General features: G+C 37.3%; 1 protein-coding gene across 1 annotated transcript in view; it reads right to left on the bottom strand.

Annotated features, from left to right (window-relative positions):
• Nucleotides 1-411: 411 nt before the first annotated feature.
• The window catches only part of COG6 (component of oligomeric golgi complex 6), a gene marked incomplete at both ends in the record, with an annotated part of 48,616 nt that continues 25,661 nt past the window's right edge, over nt 412-23,366 (bottom strand). The window contains 9 exons of the mRNA XM_079545703.1: nt 412-559; nt 4,547-4,626; nt 7,370-7,423; nt 8,848-8,955; nt 10,999-11,166; nt 11,663-11,794; nt 19,100-19,217; nt 20,641-20,732; nt 22,607-22,671. Of these exons, the coding sequence (XP_079401829.1) occupies nt 412-559; nt 4,547-4,626; nt 7,370-7,423; nt 8,848-8,955; nt 10,999-11,166; nt 11,663-11,794; nt 19,100-19,217; nt 20,641-20,732; nt 22,607-22,671 (965 nt within the window). The remainder of the gene's footprint in view (nt 560-4,546; nt 4,627-7,369; nt 7,424-8,847; nt 8,956-10,998; nt 11,167-11,662; nt 11,795-19,099; nt 19,218-20,640; nt 20,733-22,606; nt 22,672-23,366) is intronic.

Raw genomic sequence — 23,366 nt, 5'->3', positions numbered from 1 at the left:
CCGTGTATATTAATGATAGGCTGAGAAAAGGAGTGAGAAAATAGAGAAAAGAGCAAATAAAAATATTGGTGGGGTCATAAGTGACACTGATTCAACATCTAGTTGAAAGGATTACGTACAGGCAAGGAAAAACCTTTCTCCTTTACTCTTTTTGAAGAGATTGCATATTGTCAAGGTCCATTTCCATTACAGGAATGCATTAAAATAATTTTTAATCTATATTCTATTTTCTGGCCTACAGAAGGTTTTCAAAGACACAGGAAAGACTTCACTTCTGCCAAGCAGATTAAAGAAAACTGCATTCCTACGTATTTTAATATATAGTTACACATCAAAATTCAAGACAGAAAAATAATTCAATGCAAATAACAGACAGTATTATGGATTCTGATAAATCTGGGTGAAGCACGACTATGAGAGAAGTGCCTGAACTTGGTGAGGAGATCTGTGTAGTATCGTTTCTGGATCCTTATATTTATTTGAAGGATCCATCACAGCTGCATATAACTCACTGTAAGCTCTGCAGACCAGTTCTGTCGACTGTTTTATTATCTGCTCCCTAAAAAATAAAAATAAATTCACATAATTTGCAAATTGTAGGGATTTGACAACATTCACTGAAAACATACATTAGAATTCAGTGTCAGTTACATAAAAAAGGCCTTTTACTTCAAATATGAAAAACAACTGAAAAGCTTTACAACAGAAGAAGGCTTTCCCATCTGCACTGCACATACATGAACTCACATATATGATTTTGATAAACAAGGAATTTGCATTTTTTATTTCTGCAGTCATAAAAAGAAACTGTAGAAGAAAAAAAAATATATATAGAATCATAGAATGGTTTGGGTTGGAAGTGACCTTCAAGATCATGTAGTTCCAACACCCTGCTATAGGCAGGGACACCTCCCTCCAGACCAGATTGCTTACAGCCCCATCCAGCCTGGCCTTTCTTGATGACATTTGTAAACAGACACACTGTTTTTATCTATAAGCACAATATATTCTGTTTGCCTTATCTTGGCAGCACCTACTTCATAATTTGTCAGAGGAAGAGCTGAAAGTGATAGTGATTAGAGAACTAGCATTACTACAGCCTTTTCCCAACAATACCATAAAGCCTGCATCCTGTTATTTTTTCAGATCTGAATGAGTAACAATGCATGAAGATTCCATGCTAAAATTAACAGGAAAGTTCGATGGTTTTTGAAGACAAATATTTTTATTTTACACTGCCCACTGAATGCTTGCTTTGATCACCATGGTAATGTATTTATGGTTACATGTGCATGTGTATCCAACAAAAACATAATTACAACTATTTCACAGTCAAATTCATACAAACGGGACACCGAGAGATGGGGAGGAAATGGACCCTGAACCCAGGCCCAGCCCTGTTGTAACTGATAGGCAGCAAAGGAATATGATGGCACTCACTAAAATCAGGGCTGACTTTACCACTTCTGACCACAGTGAGTGTGGACTGACAAACTGGAAGGATTTTGAATACTGAGTGTGTAGAACTTTGTATTTTCAGGAAAAAAATAAGAAATGGAAACTATGAGATAACAGACGAGACATATACTGCATTTTATGCTGATGTGCAGCATTCTGTTTTTCAACAACCACTGCCCACTGTCTAATTATTAGATCATTAGAATACCTGAAAAACAGACTGTTGTCATAAAAGCAGATCTAAAAATGCTCTTTTAGCGTATTCAGAGTTTCCTGGTAAACAACTGTCTCAGAACACAGCCCAGGATCACTCAGCTACGGTAACGTGACCACCTTTTCGGAAAGAACTGCACAAAGGATTTGTTAGGACTCGCTGCATCGCACCAAATGCTATTACCTTAAAAGAAAAAGTTTATTAAAATATTCCAAAGGGCTGAACAGCACGAAATGAGTCTCTCCATCAAATAATGTCAATGTCATTAATCAGTAACATTAGGATTTCAGTTGCCATAACAACAAGATCCATTTTATCGCCAACACAAATGGCAGCACATTCTAAAAATAATAATTCCAGCATTCAGTTCCTGTGATCCAACACAAATGGAAAGAGCTTTACAAGACCAATAGCCACAGCAATAAATACCTTAAAACTTTTCCTAAATGAGCAAAGGAATTTGAAAGACAAGATTATGCGCTGGCAAATGTTGGAGGGAATGCTCTTCATGGTCATAAAGCTTAAATTATATTGCCAGTGAGTATATAATGCACTAGTCCCTTATCAAGAGCACGTGGTCTGCTTTTGAGAATCAAATAATCTGAGTTTTTTGCAGCTCAACAACTGGAACAGAGAATCACAATGATGTGATTTCAAGGAAGAAGCCTTCAGTATTGACACCAAATGTCTGTAAAACTAACTTCAAAATGAGAACACTGAAACGATAGCAACAGTCAAATGTTTTACTTGAATTTTGAGAAACTTCAGGATTTTTCTGCTTTATTTACTACAGAAAAAAAAGCTTGAATAGTAAAACAAGATCCTGCAAGTGACCATCTATGTAAATATGTATTTTCGAATGCTTTTATTTTCAATTCTGTGCAGAAGCCAAACTGCAATGTTGAGCTACAGCTGGTTAATAAACCCCTTTCTGTCAGCTGAGCTGTGGCAGCTATAACAGTCGTCCTCACATAGGCTCCCCACTCACCTCTGTGCTGCCCACTGTTGCAAGATAACACAAATTTCACTTAAATTGTGCTGAGAGAGGTTTAAAAAGTTCATAAATGGAGCAAGGCTAAGAGTGCATACACGACCAGTTTATCTTGATTCATCTGACAGAAAGAAATGATTAAGTCAAGGCAATTTCAGTGCATGCCTACACCTTTATGGTAGCATAAAGTCTACCTCGAAAAAATCACTTTTGTGTTAGTAGCGAAAAATTGAAGCTTTCAAAATTCATTTACTGTTATTACGATTTTAAAATAGACCTACATTAGAAAAATATATACTGGGAGCTAAAATATTGGCTTAATAGCTTGACATCTAGAAGCCAAAGTTTCAGTGCTTCTGTTACACTGCTGCTCAAGATGCCTCACTTGATCTGTATTGCACAGAGACAGAGACATTGCTCCTAAGACAGAGCCAGCTCTGCTGGTTGAACTGCAGGAACACTGGCCCCAGCAGGGAGACCCAACAAACTGCTGAGAGGAACCAACATCCCCCAAGCCAAGCTATGCAGCAGGTGTAAAGTGTGAAACTGGAAGTCTCAGTGAGAAGAACTTGAGCAATAAATTCCCAGCACTGTTTTTCCCTTGCTTTATCCTGATCACAGAATCATAGAATGGCCTGGGTTGAAAGGGACCTCAAGGATCATCAAGCTCCAACCTCCCTGCTGCATGTAGGGACACCTCCACATTTAATACCAGACCAGGCTGCCCAGGGCCCCATCCAACCTGGCCTTGAACACCTCCAGGGAAGGGGCATCCACAGCCTCTCTGGGCAGCCTGTTCCAGCACCTCACCACTCTCATAGTAAAGAACTTCCCCCTGACATCCAACCTAAATCTTCCCTCCTTCAACTTAAAACCATTTCCCCTTGTCCTGCTATTTTCCACTCTTGTAAAGAGTTGACTCCCCTTCCTTTAGGTACTGCAAGGCTGCAATGAGGTCACCCTACAGCCTTCTTTTCTCCTGGCTGAACAAGCCCAGCTCCCTCAGCCTGTCTTTGTAAGATGTTGTAATACAGTCCCATTTGGAGGACAGGCAGCTGTAATGAGAATCCAAATGTTAGAGTATTAACTCAAAACGTAATATGCCAGTCACAGTTTCTCATATCTTCTTGTAACTTGCATTCTTGACAAAAATATGAAAAATAATGTCAAGAAAACTTTTTGATCAGTGCAGCATATAATTCTCTGAATTAAAGTACTACAAAATGTCTTCATCTGGTTTGAATTTAATTGGAAAGAAATTCGTGGCATTTTCCCTAGCCTTAGGGTTCAGTTGGCCCTTATTTGTCATATTATATAATATATTCATGAAACAAGAGAAGAGATAAATTACGAACTCCTCACTTCTACACTTCAAAGGAAAAAAAATCACTAACAAAAAAAAGCTATGTAAAAGTCATCTCAGAGCAATATCCAATAGCACAAAATGTCAATACTCCATAGTAAAAGACAACGCATTTGATAATTTTAGACTTCATGGAGCAATGGGGGTAAAAGAAATCTTGAGCAGAGAATTAAATATTTCATTTGCCTTCAGAATGCTTACAAAATAGTTCTGAAACAATTTACAACTAAAATGACAAAAAAAAAAAAAGCCAACATAGCATAACATGTTTAAAACAGATGAGTGTAATTCATTTTGATGGCATCTGTTAAATGAAGAGCGAGTACTTCAGAAATTTACAAAATTACTTATTCCTGTTTTTCAAAAAGTGGTGAGTCAAAGCAAAATTGACCTGAAGTACAATGCAAATGTGATTGCAGCTGATAACCTGGATTCACATCGTGATCCACAAAACCCTAATCAAATTCATCTTTCTGATTACAACACAGGTAAAACACAAATTCAAAGTTAAGATACTTACTTCACAGTGGCACTCAGAAGGAAATTCAGCTGGGACATCAACAGACTATCTGGAGCAGATAGATAGCGATCAAACTGAGCCTAGGGGTGGGAAAAAGAACATGAGATCAACAAAGAAGTAACTCGTTATGTGAAGACATAAAAACACAGATCTCTGAAAAGTGACTGCAATAAAGAGGCATCTTCTTACTTGATATGGTTTTCTTTTTTTTTTTTTTTTTAATATACATTTAAGATAGAAGCTAACATAACATACAGATAATTAAGGCAGAGCTTAATAGACTACAACAGCATCAAATCTCAGCACCTCTGTTGCCACAATTTCAAGTTTCTGACTCTTGAGTTGTATGGGTGGAAGGGTGAAAAATGAGAATGTGGTTTCCATACCTATGCAAGTTTTCTGTGCAGACAGTGCATGTATGTATGCACCACTGAAGATTAAAGCCTACCCTATTCAGGGCAGAGGAAGCACTGTAAACTCCAGAAAGAAATCTAGTCTGTCCAAGTTACAGCATGTTACTTTTTTTTTTTTTTTTTTTTTTCCAAGAAGCTGCTGCTTAATAACCTAATTAGCACTTAAGCTGGGAGAAACAAGACAAAGAGACCTATTTGAGGTTCCATCAACTCCTTCTAGGTTTACTTCTCCCCCGTGTAATACAGTGAAAAATAATGCAGTGCTTTGATTTTATCTGTTTGGAGAAGAAAGCACTAAGAATGTTACTGCTGCCTTCAAATATTTACTGTGTAAATATTGTAGGGAAGATGGTGCTAAGCCTCAGAGGTGAACCCATGAGAGATTACGGACATATTCTTCTGTTCTTCCAAGCAGTAAGGAAAACTGATTAGATGATCAGATACTGGTTGGAAGATTCCCACCAGCAGCGTTTATTATCACTGAAAAAGTTACCAAGAAATAACCTGGGGAAGCTGCAGTGCCTCCACCCTTGGAGCTAGTAACTCAGGTAAGGCCCTAAGCAACTTTATCTAGTAACAGCAGTCTTTTGAAGCATGTGACTAATCTCAAGCTCCCAAATCCTAAAACCCCATGCCCACCATCATTTAAATACACAGAAGATGGACATAAACAACTAATGAAGTAGGTCAGTTCTCACGGGGTTATTTGCCAAGGCTGGGAATTTAGGGGAGATATACTTGATAGAGGCATGGACTTCATTAGAACAGCATTAGTAAGCACATATGAACAGCTCAAAAGTCTGTGACCTGGAAAGATTTCAAGTTGAGAGGCAGTGAATCTACCTGCATGCACTCTCTCTCCCTCATGGCTTAAGTTCTATGAAGCAGACAGATTACAGCAACTGATGAGATTTATATGGGCTTCATTTCAGCACACTGGGTTCAAGAGTGTTCGACCAAACATACATTAAAAAAAAAGGTACAGAGAAAAAAAGACTTGGATTACTTTCTAACTTTTCAAGTAAAATTATTATTTACAACCATTAATCATTAATACAGATTCAGTTTAAAAACCATGGTCCCCAAGTCACAGTCTTTAAATTTCTTGCAGGTCTACAAGGCTACGATAAGGAAAAGATATTTTAAATGCAAAATGTATAAATAATATACAATAATGCATGATAAGAATGCATGCTGATCTGAGTAAACCACAGAATCACAGAATAGCCTGGGTTGGAAAGGACCTCAAGGATCATGGATCTCCAACCTCCCCAATGCATGCACAGCCATCAGGCTCCCCATTTAATACTGGACCAGGCTGCCCAGAGCCCCATCCAACCTGGCCTTGAACACCTCAGGGATGGGGCATCCACAACCTCTCTGGGCAGCCTGTTCCAGCACCTCACCACTCTCATAGTAAAGAACTTCCCCCTGACATCCAAAGTGAATTTTCCCTCCTTCAAATTAAAACCATTTCCCCTTAAACCACTGAGAGCTCTGTGCCAGAGCTCTGCTCTTCCAAGCAGCTTGGGATTCACTGGTTTAGAACTGGAATGATGGAAAATAGGCTATACTGACACCACTAGGAGGGATTCAACATTCTTAAAATGACCCATTTCCTGAATCAAAAATGATAGAGCCTTCCCCTTCCAACAAATTCAAGCCCATGTGATCTCAAGATTTATACGAGGATGTTTTCCGTGGGGTGTGCGTGCACTGCTGGATGAGTAAGCCTTATTTACAGTTAAACTTTCAGAATAAAGCTAAACTTGGCTAAGCAAGAAGAGTGACACATCATATGTTATTGCCCACTGAACTGTGATATTGCAATCTCTATGCAAAATAGCCTTCACATACACAATGAAAAAGAATCAGCTGATAATGTGTTTTAAAATATAATGCAGCTTCCAGCTTAAAAATATATATGTAACTATATATAACAAATATAAAGAGAGAAATAACTGTGCCATACGCCCAGCATTTAACTTCTGAGTTTTGCTGAACTATTTGCATAAAATCAAAGCCCTAGGACTAAAATTATAAATGATAGCAGAACCCATATTTCAAAGCGTTCTAGCAAAAAATAAATTCTGGTGATTAAAACTAATTAGAGCTAAGTATTTGCTTTTAGCAATTTAAGATGACTCATGGGATAACATTATTGTAAGTAAAATTCTGCTTCTCAAGACTTAGAAGCTAATATTCTATTACTACCAGTTCATAAATAATTTATGAATTTATTACTTCAAGTGGTCAAATTACTACAAATGAAGAAAATATTCCCAGACATGTAAGTCAGCTATTCTTAAAGAGCGTGGTGAGATGAATATCTACTACATCTCACACATTAACAGAATTCTTTCCCAGGTCACAGCAATAGTACCTCAAAATGAAATTGGAAAATGCTTACCATTGCTACCTTCAGGGACATGGAATCCAGACTTGGCAAATTTGAAAGAGGACCCTAAGGGAAAAAAAAGAAGTCACTCTAGCATTTGGAAAAAGACAAGAAATAATAAACTCTACAATCTGATCGTACTAAATTGTTACTTGGTCCTGCTACAGGATATTACATGTTTGGGAACTGAATCACCACACCAGTGCTGGAAATGCAGTAACAGTTCATTTGTATTCCACCACTCCCTTCGATTAAAAATTTGGAATACCGTCTTTTTCATATGTCCTCCAGTTCTTTTCTCCTCTTTTCACCATTAGAAGACAAAACCCGAAGAAAGTCTTCTACAAAGTCTGGGATAAAAACTCAGCTGGCGGCCATCCAAACGGCCTTAGTGTCCCAGGATTACAGAGGACAATCTCTCCCTCCTCATCTGTTCCTGGACCACGCTGAATTCAGCTCTGTTCCCCAGTAACCCTGATGTTTACATGGCATTACAACGCATACATGCTGTCTCACACCTCTAATGAATCCTGTAACAATCTCACCCCTGCAGCCAGGCAGTGGACAGATATGAAATAAAGTTATTACTGGAAATTCCATCCAATTTCCATTAAACAATCCGCTGTGGTCTATTTCAAATTGGTTTTAGAAGTAGAGATAAGCTTATGAATAGGAAATCAAACTGAGTTACTAAGTTTGGGCACTTTACATAAAAATACTGCCTAGACAAAGAACAGGAAACTCCCCAACGCAGTACCACTTTCTCCTGTAATCACTGCTCTTCACCTTCAGGAAAGATCACAGGTACAGATAAAGAGAAGAGGGGATGTAATAACAGCAACCAGATAAGAATGATGCCTCAAAAGAAACAAAGAACACGAGCCCCAAGTGTCAGTTTTCAACTTTTTCTAAGAAATCTGATGTTTTCATTTTTAGAATTGGATCGTCTTGGTTCTAGAACAGGTAAAGCAATGAATAAAGCCAAAAAGTTACTATTAAGCTCATCTAAAATTACTATTATACTCATCTAACATTTTTTCACGGAACCAAAGAAAGCAGTAACTGTCTAATGCATGCAAGGTATCTACTCTGGAAATGAATATCACAGTGGAAAAAAAAAGTGAATGTTACATGCACAGTAGGTCCAATATGTCCTACATACTGTGGAAGGGGCATACAAACTCACTACTTGTGTTTTAGAGCGACTTCAGAGGGGTATTATACTACCTATGCAGTTATTCTGAGAACATATCTGCACAATTAAGCCAGAAGGAACGATGCATCCCAAACCTGCTAGGCTTGCTTAACACAGAGCATGAGGAAAATGTGTACTTGCAAGGTACCTTAGTCTAATAGTCCTGGCACTGTATGATAAACCAAAAGAACTTTTGCTTTCACACAATACTTCACTTACAAAACTAACAACGCCAAAGTTCTTCTGGTTGGCAGGTACACACTACCTTCTCAATAAAACCAGTACATTACCTTACCTGTTCTGGTTTGTGTTGCTGCACAGAGTTATATATGTAACTTAGACCAGCTCTAGTTAGGACATAGGAAGCTTGTTCATTTATGAGTGTATCTAAATGAGCTTCAATCTGAAATTTTAAGCATAAGACAGTTAGAAAATATGCATGAGAATATAAAATAAAACTAACTCTGAGTTGTCTAGAAACACAAATAAAAAAAAGGAATATGATTAATAAACAAGGGAAAAACACAAACATACAGCATAATTACTGTATCCATTTACATCTCCTATATTATGAGGAACCAGTAAAAAATTTATTGATGACTCTTTACGGAAGAGCCAAAATTTTTTGTATTAGTAAATTCAACAGCACTAAAAATAAAAGAATGAAAGCTCTTACAGTTCTTTGAAAATATATGATAAAAATCATTCAGCTTATTGAAAATATCAAAACTTATCAAAAATATTGACAACAGTGTGGCAGCTTTATAACAAACAACACTCAAAAAAATGACAGTCTCTCAAAGGAAAAATAAAATTGAAACTAAAATATAGAATAGGATCATAGAACCCTTGGAGTTGGAAGGGATCTTTAAAGGCCATCCAGTCCAATTCCCCTGCAATGAACAGGGACACCACAGCTACTTCAGGGTGCTCAAGGCCTGATCCAGTCTCGCCTTGAAAGTCTTCAAGGGCAGGGCATCAACTACATTTCTGGGCAACCTGTCCCACTGCCTCATCAATGTAAAAGGCTTTTCCTTATATCTAACCAAAAACGACTCTGAGCTCGAAAGCATTTCCCCCAAAACCCCCAAAGGCTTTCAAATTCAGTACTGATAGCCATGTGTTCAAAAAAAGAGTTGACTGAAAGAACAATAGCCAATTAATTACAGAAGCTCAACCAACGAATCCAGTCACAGCAAAAGCAATCACCTTTGAGTAATTTGGGAAGATTTGTGATTAAACAATTTTACAGATCACTGTCCCGTATTTACTTCTCTTCTAATCTTAAGAAAAATCTAAAATTCATAATATATCAAACTCTGGTAAAACATAATGATATTTAAAAGCATTTTACTTTCTGGAATTGTTTAGAAAAATGCACTTTCTACAAGTCAGGGGGGAAATCTCAATATTTCAATTTGGAGATTTAACTGTCTTCAGGAGTTCTTTTTTTTTCCCCATGAAAAATGTTTCTTACTTAATATGCCATTCTACCTTCACTTTGATAATCTACTTATGTATAATCTTAAAGGTTTTTTCCAATCTATTTCTGTATTCGTAGAACACTTAAAGAAAGCAATTGGTATTAAATGCATAACCTTCAGTTCTGCTGCTTATTTTAAGAATAAATCAATTGCAACATTTACTGTGAACAAGAAGCTCTGATAATGGAAGTTCAAAATGCCCCAAACAGTTTGAGGTTTTCTGTTTGTTTCCCAGCTAAAAGGTGCTAGAAATTCAAATTAGGAGTAGAAAGGGAGAAATGGCTCACAGCCAAACCTTACAGACGCTTTTAAATAAGAAGTTGAGACTTTTTTTCCCCCCAAAGTCTTCAAGCTCCAAAAACTCTCCTGAGAGGTACTGCAGAGATTAATGTGCAGTACAACTATAAAAGGGCAACGCCTATGTTTTCTTCCAAGTGAATGCTTTATAAACTACATTTCCATTTTGAAATGGTACCAAACATGAACTACTAACCTGCCACATTAGGTGAAACCTAACAAATGAGAACGGAAAGGTAAAAAGTACTGAAGTAATGACCTCAGGTACAGCATACTAACACCACATAGGATAGAACACAGCCAGCTGTTTCACTCAGCTTTCAAATTCTATTTGCTTCAACTCATACAGTTTGCAAGTGAACTAGAATAACGAGAATGACTCAAAGAAATGAAAGTTTTCATTGATATGGGCTTATTTGCCACTAAAATAAAACTTTCCTATTTTTTTTTTGCATGTTTGAAATAAAGGATGCTGTGTACCATCATCAGTTCTGATGCTTGTTATTGGCTTATAAAAAGAGCTCCACTTATCCCATTTCCTTGATTTAGAATTGATCCAAAATAAACATTATCAAAGACAAATACGTTCACATCACAACTTACAGTCCGCAAAACAAAAGAAAAACAGTAATAAGTTTATTTTCAGCTGGGCTAGTAAGGCTCACCTGAAACTGTAACATTTCCAGACGTTTGTCAGTGAATTCAAAGAGAGCCAAGGTAGTCTTCATCATATAAAGTGAATTTACCATGAAGGTTGCCATGTCAGCTGTGCCCAAATTACTAGCAGACATAGTACACATCTGTAACAATGGATCTAGCACACAAGACAGAACCTAAAATAGTAAACACAAAGAAAAGAGGGAGGAGAGGAAGGAAATCATGTCACATGAGGCTTCTAAGCACTTTCTGTCTCTATTGTGTATTTATTCTCCAAAGCAGAACAAAGAAAAATGAGAGTTTCCAACTGTGAAAGGAGTTTTCTACTGGATCTGTCAGCAGGTGATCAGCTACCATAGTGATGGCAAAAGTGTAAAAACCTGAGAACAGATTCTAATCTAGTAGGAGGAGTAACCCAGAATAGATAATTGGCAATTGTGCAATCTTGATGGAGTATTTACTTAATGGAGTAGTAATTGGATAACAGAATGTAGACACTGTGCTAAGAGTAGCGCTCCATACTGTACTGTAATTATCCACTTAGTCACCATTGTATTCACATTGAAAACTTGAGTTTGGAAGAAGGCTCCAAAATGGGACCAGAAGATTAATGGACCAAGACAAACCTAAATTTACTTTCTCTCCCTCCCTTCTATCAAAGCTCCCTTGTACCTGCACGAAGTCAGCCTGACGGGCATCCAGTGGAACAACAGATGAGTCGTGAGATGCCAGAACCTCTCGTAGCAAATTAAGTGTCTGATTTAGTGCAGCGCTTGGGCCAAGATCAGGAGGTGGGAGTTCAACCTAAAGAACAAGATAATCTGTTTTTTTTGGTAATGAACAAGCAAAACTAAATTTCTCCCTTCTTTCAACGTATGCCTATTTTACAACCTAGCAATCTAGAGAAACTCAAATGCTACAGTTTCTGGTGGTATGTATATGTATATGTATATGTATCACATATATATTTGCTAGACTAGGTAGAAGAGAATAGTCACGCTGCTGAATCACTGAGTTTACTCTGAGCAAGGCTTCTTGTAAAGGCTTCAAAATCTAGCACTAGCAGAGCTCTGGGGCCATAACGCAACAGCTGAATGATGTCATCTCCTTGATAAGGCTGCCTATCCCTGCCACACCACAGGGCTGGTACGAGAGCTGCAATAGGCAGCAGTAGACATAGATGCAACAGTCTTAATACCTACCAAGTTTGTACTCAAATAATCAGTACACAAATGATCTGCACATAAGCTCTAGTACACCTATACAGATTGCAAAGATAGTGTGAGCATTGGACTGCAGTCCTATCTCAAAGATAAGAGAGATATGAGAATCACAGATATTTAATAACCATAAAGAACACACTTTCTGAGGAAGATTATGAAGAGCTGGAGAACATGAAATAGATCAAAATTCTACAACATTCTTAACACAAGCTCACATACTTTAACAGGTAAACACCAATTGTATCATTCATAAAATTTACATTACCTAAAACCTAACACCTCTTTTTCCCAGTCACAACCGTCAAACTCCACTAGGGATGTTACTGGACCTTTCTGTCTTCAATGATGGCTCAAATTAGCTTCTTGCTGCCTCCAGGCCCCTACTCACTACAACCCAGGCTGCTGTCCTCATTTCCTTCTGACAAAACCTCTTCTCCCTCTTTCCTGTCTGCTGCCTATTCAAAGGGAAGCATAAGTCTGTCTAGATTACACAGTAGTAAGACCACCCCAAGAACGCTGAGCAAGCGAACACCTGACAGTATAATCACTTTCCAGAAAGACAAAGGGAAAATTAAGTTTGGCTTCATCTGGGACTAGTTTCTGTGTCTCACTCAAGGTGTGTAGGTGCAGCAGAAACAGGCACTATCTTCAAATCTCTTAAGACTTCTGCCCAGTAAGAACAGAAGGTACCTCTGGATTGTCCCCCTAGGCACAGCCAACATGCTCCATATCTGTTGCTAAAGCAGATCAAACAAGAACTCTTTTGGATCCTTCTGAAATGAAATGTTTCTCTGCACTCATTTTTCCAAGAGATGATACAGTCAATTCAAGGAACAGTTGTTGTTCAGCATAAAAAGTTGAATATTTTAAACAGATATTCTCCCAGCAATGAAGTAACAGCAATTCTGGAAGAAGCACTTACTACTCGGTGCTGACTAGTAGCAAAGTCTACTGAAATTTACAGCAGTGAGTGACTTTCTTCTTGTTTATCCTTGTTATATTAGGGGTATTGATCGTGCCCTGAACACACTGTTCTCAGACCTGAAATGGACCGTGTTCAGGGATATATGGTCATTAATTTGAGACTAGAGTCTGATAGGGCTGTCACTTCCAATACAGATACAGATCATGGCAATGATAATTTCAGGCTTCTTTACACAATTACAGAATTTTTGTCCCTTCAAGTAGATGATGGCCAGAAGCCTCTAAATTAGCTTCAACTTTCATTTAACCTGTTCATTTGAAGTTCCTTTTTCCCATCTAGAAGACAGTGGACAACATTACTCGGGAAGAAAACATTACAGGAAAAGAGGTTAAGATCTTTAAATTCTATTTGAGCTAGCTTAAATTCCTGACTACTTCAGAGGTAGAATTATTAATAAGTTCAGGGAAAACTAATGCACTGCTATATTCATCCTAAATTTTTGCATGAATGTAAGTTGGGTTTGTTGGTTTTTTTTTCAGAATTAAAAAAGAAAATTTTAACACAGTCACGGATGTTAGTTCGCAAAGCTAAACTGCTACTCTAATTTAAATTTAAAAAGTGATGTCCTAAATGTTTTATAAAAAAATATTACAAATAATGCTATTTCCAGGGAAAGAGCTTTGCTGACTTCTGCCTGTGAAGCAATTGGTTGACACACAAGCCAGACAGGAGCTACCTAAAGAATTCTCGAAGAATTCAGTAGTAGCCAGTTCAACAGTATTAAAATGTACTCTAACAATATCAAGAATCTCATCAGTTCTACCTTTGCAGTTCAGTCACACCTAAACTAGCCCAGTCAGCTGTTCATCCAGACAAAGAAAATAATTCTCATTTTTTAAACTCTAACACATAAAACAGAAACCTATTCTCTTAAAATAGGTTTAGCCTAAAAAGCTGTGTTTTCATTCAAGCTTTTTAGCTCTCAAATGCACATTTTGAAGGGTCTCTCAGTGGGGGATGATTACTAAGTAAATAAGTTTGAATTATTTTTGTTTATATTAAATACAGTTAATTCTATTAAGTACTGATACACATCAAGGAGAGCAGCGCTGTCGGTAGCCCATACGTGCACCTGCAAATACTGAAAATACTATAAAGGTAACACAATCAGAACAACTTATGTACTATACTACCTGAACATCAGAAAGTTAACAGCACAGAAGGACATGGACTTAACGGAGCAAACCCAGTGAAGGCCTACAAAGACCATGCAGGCTCTGCAATATCTCATACAAGCAGAGGCTGAGAGAGCTGGGTCTGTACAAGTCCTGAGAAGAGGTGGCTCAGGGGGATGTTATCGATGTGTATGAATACTTCATGAGAGGAATATAGGAGCTAAGGCTCTTTTCAGCGGTGTCAACATACACAGATTGAAACACATGAAGTTACAATAGATTTCAGTGTGAAGTTAGTTAAATGATGGAGGTAGCCGCACCAGGAGGTTCTGCAACCTGGTCTCCAACCCTGGAGGCACTCAAAACTCCACAGGCCACAGTTCTCAGCAACCTGCCCTAGATGATGCTTTGAACAGGATGGTTGGACTAGATGATCCCCAGAAGTTCCCGCTGACCTCATCCATTCTGCCATTCTGTGACAGTAGCATTAAAAAAACAAGGCAGTAATTTTAAACACACAGCTCCATAGGAAGCTCTGCTCAGACAGACAAACAAACAAAATGTTGGTGGCCTTCTGAAGGGCCTACTGGCTTTTAAGTTTGACTTTAAAGAACCTCACTGGAAAGAAGGCAGACATAGCACTGAAGACACATGCTTCATTCTAGAAAATGAAATAATCTTCACCAGACTTAAACAACAGCATCTCATATCAACTGTCCCACAGCTGGTTTCCCAGAAATCTAAGTAGTTTCATTCTGATGGGAACCAAATTATGAAGGAGAAGTTTACAGTTATTCCCGTGCAATGCTTTAATACCTTTTCCACTGACAAACATAACAGACTATGGAAACATAACATTTAATTTGCATACATCTAGTATAAAAAGAAGAGCATTAAGTAACACAAATTCCTTTGGCTACTTTACTAATCATCTCCTTGCTCACCAACAGGTTAGCTCACTTTAGTATCCTTGTGATACCTTTCATTCTATTCACTTCCATGTTTTAAATTACTCCTTCACTTAATAATTGTTCTGGAGTATTATCAAAATGAGACAGTAAGAACAGATGTGCTTGAAGATTCCCTTACAATTAGCTGCTCTAATAAAATATACTGGTGCAGTGGGCTAATTAAAATGCCTCACCAGTAGACTCATGATTCTAAATACCAATTCTCCCAACATGAGCTCCATCTACAGCAGTGCAGTAAGTGCTTTGAGCTTTGTTTCCAGTTTCTCTGGAAAAGTTTCTGTTTTCTGATAGTTCTGATTTAGTATTTTCTCCTGGATTTATCATCATGTGTAAAAAGGTAATCTGTACCACGTTGTTTTTAATTAGATCCAGACAATGAGTAACAGAAAAAGAACCCTAAATTACTAAGCATTTGGTTTATCAGTGTTTATCAGCTGAAGGAGCAAATACCAACAAGATTCTCAAATCAGGGACACTAATGCAAGCCAAACCCCATTCTGCTTGAAGGAGGAAGGTGTACTAAGCCAGAAACTTTGTTACAAGAGCTAGAAAGCACATGAAACACTGCCCAACACTGCTTCTGAAAGATAAAAGCCCATAAAACAATGCAAGGGAGATGCAGTGTTTGTAATAAAAGCTGGTGCACTGAACTTTCAATGTGACAGAGCTGGTGATGCACAGCCTCTGTATGACACCAGCATTGAGCTCTATGACAACCTGAGAATCTCAAAGCTGCGAGTGGTAATTTAAACCTCAAAAATTAAGTACCTTTGGAAGGACTGTCACCAAGCTTCAGAGCAGCTTGCAAGAAATATAGAAGCCAAAGAGACTTCCTCATGCTCTGCCTTTCTTTTGATAAAAATGAACTTACATTCAGGCAGTATGATGAATGTATCTATTGTACAAACTTCAGATCCTAAGGAGCCACCTGAGAAGTGTGAATGAAAACATGATAAAAAGGGATTCTCAGAACGAAGCATATAAAGTCCTGAGAACTGCTGACTACATTATTTTCAGATTATAACCAGAATGCTTGAGGTTTTCTGATGTAATTAAAAAAAAAAAGTTCATAGGAAAATGCTTCTGAGGAAGTCAGTAGGCACTCTGAAGTAACTAGGGATTTCCTTGTATCATCTGCAATGATGATTTGACAACCAAAGAGGAAGAACCCTGATCTAAGACTGCCTTTAAGATTCCATATAGCTTTGTGCCTGTGGAACTACTTATGCAATATGGGATTCTTTCTTAAAAACAGACGTGTACTGGAAGCTGCTTTATTCTCCTATGAAGAACAACCTGAAATCTCAGTTTCCCACCATGCTTCAAAAACAAAATGCCAGGCAGTTTGAAGGTAGTTTTATTCCCAGCATAATCAATAACCCAGGGAATTAGTTTTTCTGTGGTAATGAGGAGAGAAACACATCTCTGTCCTGTCCTTCAAAGGAAAGGGTTTTGAGGAGTTAGCATGCTTTGTGAAATCTGCTTTGTCTACAAAGTAAAACCTGCTTTGTCTTAGAAGTCTGCAAGTATTTCTATTTAAAAACAAGTTTTGCTTAAATATTACCCTTGTCTATCAACTATAAAACCATAGATTCTAGAAAAACATACCACAGCAAGACACAATAACACATCAGTTTAATCCAGACAGTTGTCCCCACGCTACAGCACAATAGAATTTGCACAGGGCTGAAGAAACAAGCTACAAATTCACCAGTGATGATGACTAAATCTTGTGGAATTCAGTAGCTATGAAGAGTAAATACAAAAACACTTATATTCTCTCTAAATGAAATACATATTGCAGACCTGATCTCTATTCAAAACTTTTGCTCATTATTTCTAAGTTATTAGTAACAACTCTCATCAAAATGGTGATTTAATCAAAATAATGGACAGCTGATATTTTTTGAATCAGACTTGTGAAAAAAATACGCACTTTCCATACTGCGTAAGTGAAAAATGATTTACTAATTTTCAAGTGAGCGTTCTTTTTGTGTATAACACACCAGCAGCAAAGCCTTTGTAACCATATACGTAAACACAAAGGTCTGTTCTCCAGTACTTTAATCTTAAACTAAAAAAATAGAAGTTCTGGAAACAGCTGTACTGGATACATAGCAAAAATCTGCTAAAAATGTTGGACTCTGAAGGGACTTTTACTTACGCACTATTGTGGCCTAAATACACATTAATAAAAAAAAGACCTGGATGACAAAAAGCAACTCAAAGTTTCCTCAACATGTAAAAACACTGGAGACATATGAAAAGGCATGAAAGCTGGCTGTGTATTTACAGAGTAAATGAAGTAACAGGAGAATTAAATTTATGCCAAAGTAAGGTCTATATCTCATGAAAACAAATGTTTTTCTGGATGTTATTCAGCCTACTTTTGTTTTTGGGGAAGGAAAACTATTTTTAGACACAAAGAGATAGGACATTATCCTATCAATTCAGTAGTCCACTCACAAAGGAAAATAACATCAGGTGATTCACAGGACTGCCCCAAACTCTCAGTTACAAGTAAGATTTGTTCTCGTGTGTACCATTATCTAGTTTTTGACTCCTGAAGCACAGATTCATAAATAACTGCAGATGCTTTTGTTACTTATACATTGAATCAACTTCTGAGTCTCCAAGTCTTTGGCCTCCATCATAACCTGAGGACAGGGTTTTTGAGTGTATATATGCTATGTAAAATTGTCATTTTGTAAATGAAATCTGAAAACCAGAAAACCAGAAAAACCAGTACTTCTTACATCACATGGTAGGCTGGTATGCCTGTTCATTATTCTGAATGACTTGCACTGAGGTGCCATTGAAGGAAGCAGTACAATCACCATCACTTAAAATCATGAAACCCAAATTTGACTCCTTTTATAAAATAACAGCAGTGTCCACAACCAGTCACATCCAGACTGGATACTGAGGGAAGGGGAACTAAATCCCTGCCAACACAACAAATGGATTGACATGATGGGTCAACAGCTGGACATGGTTGATGATTGGGCTGTATGATCATAGGGGTCCTTTCTAACCCTAATGATTCTACGAAATTAAAGAGGATTACAATACCATCCCATAGTGACTACACATGCAGCCCAACAGTTTGCTTTTACTTTGCTCAGGCCTCAGAAAGCTGAACTTTAATTGCAATTGGCTATGAATACAGCGAGGAGAGCTTAACAAGAACTGTTTCAAGTACTGAACAATGAGAAGTTCATGGAAATGAAGCTCAAAGCAAACAGCAGGAGAAGAAAAGATACCAGGGAAGCACCACTGGCTTTGGTACAGTTGTCTTGTTAACAAAAGTATATTCTGCTTCTAACAGCAACAATGCTTGTGGGTTTTATAGAAGACAGAAAAAGTCAAGTTTTCCTTTTACTCAGCTTGCCATTTTGGCATTATTCACACGAGTAATTAATTACTGATCTGATGATGCTTCAATACAAATTATCTAGCTCAATTAGTTGACCCCGCTTCACTGCACTGAGGGAAATTTCACAATTAATTTTTCTGTTTGTCATAGGTTTTACAACTGTGTAAACTGCACTGCTGCTCTGTAAACAAACGTGGGTAATAATACTATTTCTAGCCATATTTACTAACAGTAATAAAAGAATTAAAACACAGATGTGCAGGCTTTTTTATGGAATTCTATAGCCAGCACATAGAAACAAAAAAAAAAGAAATTAAATTTAGGAAAAATTAAAAAAAAAAAAAAAAACACCAGCCATTCATCTAATAACCTTGCCAGATAAAAGGAAAATGAAAGCATGAGATTGGAAACATGAAAGCTGCATCATTTTGAAACAAACCTTGTCCATTAGTTTACTTGCATGAAGACTCAGGCTGTTAAAGAATATCTTCTTACTCAACAAATGCATTTCTTCTATCGTAGTCAGTAGTGTGGCTGCACTGTTTCCTACAATAGCACTGAAAACAAAATAGAGATTAACTACATGACAAGGTCAGATACTTTAGAAGCATTTCATATGCAATTTTTTCAAAGTTGAAAATGTAGGAATTGTAAGAACAGCCATACTGGCCCTCAGGGTATGCGTATTAAGATGACTGTGAGAACAAGCACAATTAACCACACCATCAAGCAGATACAACTTTTAAGTATAAAGTTTAGCACTTTTGTCTAAAGTAAAAATACTTCTAAGCTACAAAAATGCCAGATAAAAATGTCATTGCATCATAATAGGGCTAATTCCTGTTGCTCGATCTTCAGAATCCTTCAGATATTTTCAGAATCTTGTTGCATTTAATGGGTTATATGTCAAACTGGATTTTCTTTTCATCAATCGGGCACACTTCCTGTATACAGAGGAAATTATTCAGCTAACAGGCGGTACTTCAACGAACTTTAAACAATACATCGCTTATAGGAAAAAAAGTAACAGGTAAGACTGCCTCAGACCTTCCATTTTAACAGTGCATTTTCAGTTGCTTTATAACTACTGGGATAAACAGACTTCGGGGACAGAAAAATGACAGCAAAAAAATCTTACAGCTGTTTTGACAATAAGAATAGGAATAAAATATGTTTTGCTCAATATTATGAAAGAAAAAAAAGTCCCCTATCTGTTCTAGCAGAGCTGCAGTTCCATCACGCTTGCAGAATTTAAATGCAGCAGCAGATGCCCAAGAACCATTTATTTCATTCCATCCAATAGCTGAATACTGAACATAAGCTAAAATCATAGCACTAGTGACCCAAATTCTCAGCATTTTTGTACATGGTTATGGAGGAACATTTTCCTGCTATTGCCCTTTCTAACCAATATCAACTACTGCAAACGCCACTATCTATAAACAGCAGTGATTCTAATTCTTCTCCTGCTTCATTGTTCTTAGGGACACTTAAAAGGTTGGAAGATGACTGGTAAACCTTGAACAGCAAGATACAGAATAAAGCAAGCATCTTTTCAACAGGAAAATGCAAGCGCACAATCAGAAAAAGTGGTATCCAAACACAGGTATCTAGGGAAGAAAAAAAATTGAACTTCTAGAGAGAATTTAATTCTAGCATCTTTTCAAAGGGATAGCTGACCTGACCTTAGATGCTCGCTGGAGTTTTTTTAACATATTATTGGCATCCAGATAGAGAAGTAATAAAAGATTCCTTTTTTATTTTTCAAATCCAAAAATATATATATATTCCAAAGCAGGCTCTGTAGGAATTGAGGAGTGACAACAGACAAATGACATTTGCTTGGTATCATGCACATTTCTCCCAGACTGTGTAGTACACAACAAAGTCTAAGGCCAAGAAAAACCTTTCTACTATTCTAACCATTATATTTACAATAAAAAGAAAGACATCCTTAACATATTTTGTAGCTTTGCATACCTGATTGTATGGTGGTAGAACTTGAGAAGATTAGAAATCTTGTACAGTAAAACAGCTCCTGGCTCAGCTACAATCACCTGCTCAATCCTAACCTGCAGAATAAGCAAACATTCTTCAAGTCATACATTCTGAAAGACAATCTCTGTCATTTTACGTATAATATGACGTTGACTTTTGAGAAACAAATTAAATGGAAAAAAAAAAAAAACAGCAAGAGAGGATGCCCACTTAACTGTAACTTTATGCTTGAACCAAAGTATGTCTGGGGTTGCTAAGTCTCTGGGTAGAAAACAAGCAGCTGTTTCTTTAAAAAATTCTTAAAAAATAAAATGAAATAATCCCCTTGCCCCCAAATATTCCCCTACAGGCTTTTGTTGCACCTTGTTATTGAAAATTTCAAAATACTGAGATCATTTTATGGATTAACACCAGTACGTACTGGAATTCTTCTCAGCACTGAACAGAGAAAGAACAGCAGAATCCCTAAACTATAACCACTGATCTTTAACTTCATGCAGTAATTTGGAATATTCAAAGCATTAGGCATTTTACTCAAAAGACAATATTTCGTCTGAATTAATCTCTCCTTTACTTAAAGGAGATATCACATATCTGCCACCAGTATGTAACAGGATATTTTCATAACTAACAAGCAGCTATGTTGACTGTTTATCTCAACCAGGAGATATTGGTTACACAGACCAAAACAGTGCTGAATTTCTTCACACTTGGACAGTTGATGTCTTGTCTCCATGGTACACAGTCTCAATTCACTCATAAAAAGCTGTCCCAAGGTCAAGCTCTGGCGCTTAGGAAGCAGTGAAAGTCAGTGACTTATCACTGCACTATTCTCCCACATGCCTATGTGTGAAAGGGCTACATACAGATCACCATCCAATCTCCAAGTCATTTGTCTGCTGTTCAGTGGAGCACAGTGTGCAGCAGTGCCTTCTTGACAGAGCCAGTTGCAGAGAGAATCAACTAAGATTCCTTTTGCATCCAAGTTTGAGACCAAAAATGAAGAATAATTTTGGACTGATTTGCAAAGCTCAGTGCACAAGGTTAATTTTAACATTCAGTCGTATTTTATTCTCCAATTCATATGTATGTACAGAAGAATATGAAATTTTATACATATATACACACACACACACATTTTCACTGTTGCATAGAAGGATATTTGGACAGGGCTATATTACTGAGTACAGTCCCTTGGAGAGAGTAGAGCCTGAAGAAATCTTAAAGAATGCTGTAGAACTAAAAATGGTCCAGAGAAAAGTAAAAAGATGTTCACTAAGAAACAATTTTTCATGGTTTCTTTCAATACAAGAATTGGAGTTACCAAACAAAACAAAATGAACAGGAACTGATTTTTCAAAAAGTTAAGCTGTGCACTTCCCTCTTGCTAGGTATGTCATGAACACCAGCATTTTATACCAACTTGACACATTCATGAAAGAAAAATCTACTGAGGTCTATTAAATACAAAGACTGTAGCTACGGTTCAGTAAATCCTTATTAAGTCCACGAACAGTTGAGGAAGCTATTCTGCAGAACAATCTTGACACAGATCCTCAACATCCTTTAAGAAAATAACATGCCTATGACTAAAAACAGGGTACTAAGTTAAAATGATTTTCCATCTGACCAACTACCTCTGTTCCCATATTCTTATCCCAAAGGCACATTTTTGCAGGTAAGTACCACTGAACTTGAGGAAAAGCAAAACAGATCAAGATACAGATTTAGTATCCTAGCACCTCTCACTGTATGACTACTTCTAATCAGACCACTAACTACACTCCCATGAACTACAGAACCCTTAATTTTGAAGGGCATTATAATTTTCAAAGTTGAGAATCCAGTCTTAACCAAGGAAAATGACAATACACTGTAGAAATGTTCTGAGAAAGAATAAATTTTGTTTTAATATATTTAGAGCACTCAGAAAAGCAAGATCCCATACCTTTAGAGGCCTGCAAACACCTTCAGTGATGTGCCCAACTACTTCTTGAATATTTTCTTCCACACCTACAGTGAATGCAAGCACATACTAAGATTATGCAAATTTAATTCTCTTTTCTTCAAGACTATAAAACAAATAAACAAATGTAAGAGCTACTCCTCCATAAAAAATATTATGAACGGCATGTTCTTTTCTTCACAAGACTAGTTTATACCTCCACTGAACTTCAAATCTAACCATTAAGAAATAGTTGCATGACAAAACAGTCCTGAGGACTCATTACCTTCTGCTATGCAATTGCTTCCTAGCACAACACAGTGCCTGGGGATTCGAGAGAGAAGGAACAATTGGAAGAAAAATGTTTTACCCAGAAACAGTCACAGTGATGCTCAGCATCAGCACTTATTGCAGCTAAAGGAAAAATAAAAGAAGGGGGGGAGTGAGATGCTTAGAAGCAACAGTACCTCCCATAATGAAAGGCCTGAACTGCAAATATATGTCTGACAGTGACGTGCTCATGGCATTGTTACAACTTACATCACATATGTACCTTCACACTGTAGTGTACCACAGCATTAGCAAGTGCTTCCTCCCTAGCAGCAGTTGAAACTAATCTATCAGAGAACAAACTATATATGAAAGAGAATATTGCCCTGTCTTATCATGAAACACAAAATTAATTGTTGCATGGCAACCAGCACTGTCATAAATCAATCAAACTGAAAGCAACAGATCTTCAAGCTCTCACTTCAGTAACGAC

This window comes from Tetrao urogallus (genome assembly GCF_951394365.1).
Source record: "Tetrao urogallus genome assembly, chromosome: 1".
Classification (NCBI taxonomy): Eukaryota; Metazoa; Chordata; class Aves; order Galliformes; family Phasianidae; genus Tetrao; species Tetrao urogallus.
The sequence above is the reverse complement of the archived record's forward strand: the minus strand, read 5'-3'. Positions and strand labels throughout refer to the sequence as shown.